Genomic DNA, 4,103 nt, shown 5'->3' on the forward strand with positions numbered 1-4,103 from the left:
AAAATTTACAAGAAAAAATAATCACACCAATAAAGCCTATAACAGCACTGGAAAAAATAGATAATTTAAAGCATCTTTTTTAGCAACTCTAAAATCCCATCATAATTCGATTATGACCACAGCCCTGATAACCATTGAAATTGTTCATACTTGGTAACTCATAACAGCGAGGCTTTAATATACGAGACTGGTATATGGGGGTAAAACTATCGCCAAGTCGACCACTAAACAGAAGAACAGCAAAACCGACCGTTTTAAGCTTCCCATAAATGAACATTTCTCCATTTGTCATTTTTCTGATCTGAATAAAAAGCTTTTGATCTGAAAGCTTCTGAATAAAAAAAGCTTTTGATCTCAAAAACAAGCATCGATAAAAAGATTTTGATATAACAAGCAGTGACAGTGACAAAATCCTCCAATGACAGCTGGTTCATATCAAAAATGTCACCAAGACCATTCATTTAGTGCAACATATCTGTCTACAATGGCATAAATATGGAGAAATGGTCAATTTCGAGATATTACTGGACAACGATATCAGTTATCAGATTATTTAATTCAGAAAATATTGACGAAAAATGAAAATATGAAATAAAGTGTCTCGAAGTCTCATCAACCCCGCCTCGAAAAATGATAACAGAATTATGGAATAATAAAAAATTAAAACAGTGTCAAACTACAAAATACAAGAAATTAATTGAAAAAATGAATAAATTACTGAAAAAAGAGCACTTTTGCGCGATGCATTCGAATGATTTGACCGCTCTGTATTTGACTCGAGAAACTTTCCAATGGCTCACTATAAATGATACAAGTTGTATCAGTATCCAAGCTACCATCACGTAACTCCAACTGCGTAATAACAAGGGCTGAACGAATTAAAATTCTTCATTAATTTTCAATTGCAGAATTATTATAATTATAGCAAACAATCATTACTACTATATGTCTTTCACATATTTCAAAGTAAACAACTAAAATATAAACATCTTTACCATCTTCTGACACATCTGTCGATCGTGAACGTATCTTTAAATGGGCTACATATGCATATATATTAACCTGCAAAAAATAGTTGTATTGTTCAATATATAATTTCAGCTCGATTATTTACATATTAATTTATACATTCATTTAAACAATGAATCTCTTATCAGACAGACACATACATATATACATACATACAAACATACATACATACGCACATACACACACACACACACACACACACACAAACACACACATAGACACATACATATATACATACATATAGAAGAATGTCATGCAATGAAATTATATTTTAATTAGCAAGCAGTTTTACTCCTTATCAATATAACCTTATCCTATTTTCCATGGACGCATAAAAGATTTTGTTACAATCAATTATCACACATATTCACAATCAACTACAGGTCCATTGCATAAACAAACAATTCTTGCTCGTTTTGAATACACCACAAATTTTGTTTCAAAAAGTATAAAAATTAAAGAATTTTTGAAAATTTAAAAGTGAAAATTTAAAAATTTTTCGTATTCTTTTTTGATAAATGATAAAATGATTAGAACTTATAAACATTCTGCTACTCTTCTATTGATTATTTGATTATTTTTATAGTAATTATTATTGAAAATATGTATCGTCATACCTTGAAATTTTCATCAGCAGTATGTGATAATTCACGTAATTCCGCAAGCGTAATATAATGATACTGTCCCATGTTTTCAAAATCTGAAAAGAGATCAGATTAACTTTTCATTTCCATACACCTTTTCCTTGAAAAAAAAAGAAAAAAAAAGACTCTCTGGATAAATTATACCGGAAAATGACAATTCCTCATTTATACCTATCTGCTGTAGTATAAAGAATAGTAAAACTTCCATTCCTAAAAGTCCTATCGCCATATCTCATCTTTGAACTTCCCTTGTCTTGAATTCTATTCAATTACTTGCCGAAAAATCACTTATTTGCCTAACCTGACCTTTACTTTTAATGTCCACTTATTGCTAGAAGAAATGTAATAGCTACTAACGAACAGCTAAGTATACTCAAATCAAGCGCAAGGATAATTAATTGGCACAGTTTATGATAGTAATCCAGAGCTATCATCCGTTCTCAATAAATAATAAGTAACGAAGGGTGTGATGAATCTGTTACAGATGTGATAGTCTTGAAATTAATTTACCAAATCTTATTAACTTAATGTCTATGGTTGATTGCTAACACTTTTCATTCACTCAAAAAATACTGATTTAAAGCCGCTAATAACTTAGCTGTCACACAATAAATGGAAACAATATGCTTTCAGATAGCAGTAAAATACATGGGAAATATTTACAAATCCATAAATTTAATTCAAAACAAACTGCACATATAAAAGATTTATTCAATTCCTTCATGAAATCAAAATACTCCTTGAGTTAAGATTTGAAAAATTTAACAAATAAGGAATAGAAAAGTCCTTAGAGACTTCACAACCTTCTTTTTCAAATTTAATTCTGAAAATTAGAAATACTAAAAAAATACCATATACAACACTTTTAACACTAAAATTGCATAAATTGAAAAAAAATCAAACTCGTAAAAATCATCACAGATCCTTAAATACACAACAAGGAAGACAGACTTTCAACTTCATCACACTTATAAATGAATCAAATCAAACCATCGTGATATGTTTTCTTTCATCCATATTGCTGCATTTGCTTAATTAATTGCAGATCTTCAGGAGAAGGTTTATAAATCCTCCCAATAATTACACGATCTTTAAATGTCTGAAAATTTCCAATTAAATAAACAAAAACACGAGCATTTCTAATAGGCAGATGGCAGTTAACATGAAATGTAGCGAAGGGAAAATCAGAATTGCCGGAAATTCGAAATTTAATACAGCTAACGTGAATAAAACATATTTCATATTTACACAAACTTCAATGTTAGCTGTAATACACTGTGTATTCCATATATTCATCTGATAATGACTATCCCAGTTTTCGACAGTGAAACTAAAGATGGATTAAACAGGACAGTCTGATAATGTATCATGTCAACTAGTTCTTAGAAGTTCTCGTATCATCAAATCCAGCTATCACAAGAACACCACAGGAAGTAACTAAATAATAATGATGATATCATCTAAATGATACTATTGATTCTTTATTTACAATAGTTAAAAAAAAACAATTTTCAAGTAGGCGAAGAAAAAAAAAGTTTTCAAAGCAACCTTTGCTAGTAAGAGGTAATTCGCAAATATCAGTAGTACGAGCGTAACGATATGTTGCCAATCTGTCGTCAGTATCAACATCCAAAACTGGATAGCAATCAGAATAACTTGAAAAATTGCCATTGTAGTGATCAAAGTAACCGGATCACCACCAATTCGCTGAATATAAAAACAATCAAAAAGTTCATTCATCTATATTTCAATTTAAATAGCTAATCAATTGATAGTAAAATAACTGATAACTACATCCTATATATGGTTCGGCAACAATATTTCGAATAGTTTTATGATTTCGAAGATATTGATGTGCATCATTTCAAACACTCATTCGTTAGTAATTGCAACTATCTGATCATCGTTGGTTGCATTATAAATAAAAGTTAAAAGTTCATTATGGACGAAAGTTAAACAAAGTTCCTATCACGCAAGTTTTCTACATACAGCTTCTATTTTAAGAACACAACAAAATTAGCTTTTCTAAGAGGAAGTTATTTCAAAACTTATATCATACACTTTTTTTGTTTTTTTTTTTTTTTGTAATAACAAAGTAAGCTCACATAAAAACGAGAATGATCCGAATCTCCAGGTTCAGCTGCGACACCTAATCTACCAACGTTAGAAACAGCTTTGTAAAGTTGTCCTTTATGACGAACAACAGAACCATGTGCATAAAGGCCATTATGCTCGGACCAACTGGAAATATTAACATTGAAGATTTAATAAAAGAACATTTAATTTAATTTTTTTTGCTGAAATAATCAGTCGTACTTGCACTTATTTCAATAAAAGTAAAAGTAAGATTGAATATTTTAAAAAAATTTTTAATTTTCTTACGCTAAATCGTCATATATATTAAGCTATAAAATGACACAAAAAAAAAAA

General features: G+C 29.6%; 2 protein-coding genes across 2 annotated transcripts in view; both read right to left on the reverse strand.

Moving 5' to 3' along the window:
* LOAG_18501 (hypothetical protein) overlaps positions 1-1,735 on the reverse strand; it is a 9,089-nt gene extending 7,354 nt beyond the window's left edge. The window contains exons 1-3 of the mRNA XM_020451161.1: positions 1,647-1,735; positions 996-1,062; positions 733-869 (exon numbers count right to left, since the gene is read on the reverse strand). Of these exons, the coding sequence (XP_020305079.1) occupies positions 733-869; positions 996-1,062; positions 1,647-1,718 (276 nt within the window). The 5' untranslated portion in view covers positions 1,719-1,735. The remainder of the gene's footprint in view (positions 1-732; positions 870-995; positions 1,063-1,646) is intronic.
* Positions 1,736-2,525: 790 nt separating this feature from the next.
* The window catches only part of LOAG_18502 (transmembrane protein 39b), a 5,862-nt gene continuing 4,284 nt past the window's right edge, over positions 2,526-4,103 (reverse strand). The window contains exons 8-10 of the mRNA XM_020451162.1: positions 3,779-3,914; positions 3,222-3,380; positions 2,526-2,772 (exon numbers count right to left, since the gene is read on the reverse strand). Of these exons, the coding sequence (XP_020305080.1) occupies positions 2,683-2,772; positions 3,222-3,380; positions 3,779-3,914 (385 nt within the window). The 3' untranslated portion in view covers positions 2,526-2,682. The remainder of the gene's footprint in view (positions 2,773-3,221; positions 3,381-3,778; positions 3,915-4,103) is intronic.

The sequence above is a fragment of the Loa loa genome, assembly GCF_000183805.2.
Source record: "Loa loa unplaced genomic scaffold supercont3.336, whole genome shotgun sequence".
NCBI classification, from domain to species: domain Eukaryota; kingdom Metazoa; phylum Nematoda; class Chromadorea; order Rhabditida; family Onchocercidae; genus Loa; species Loa loa.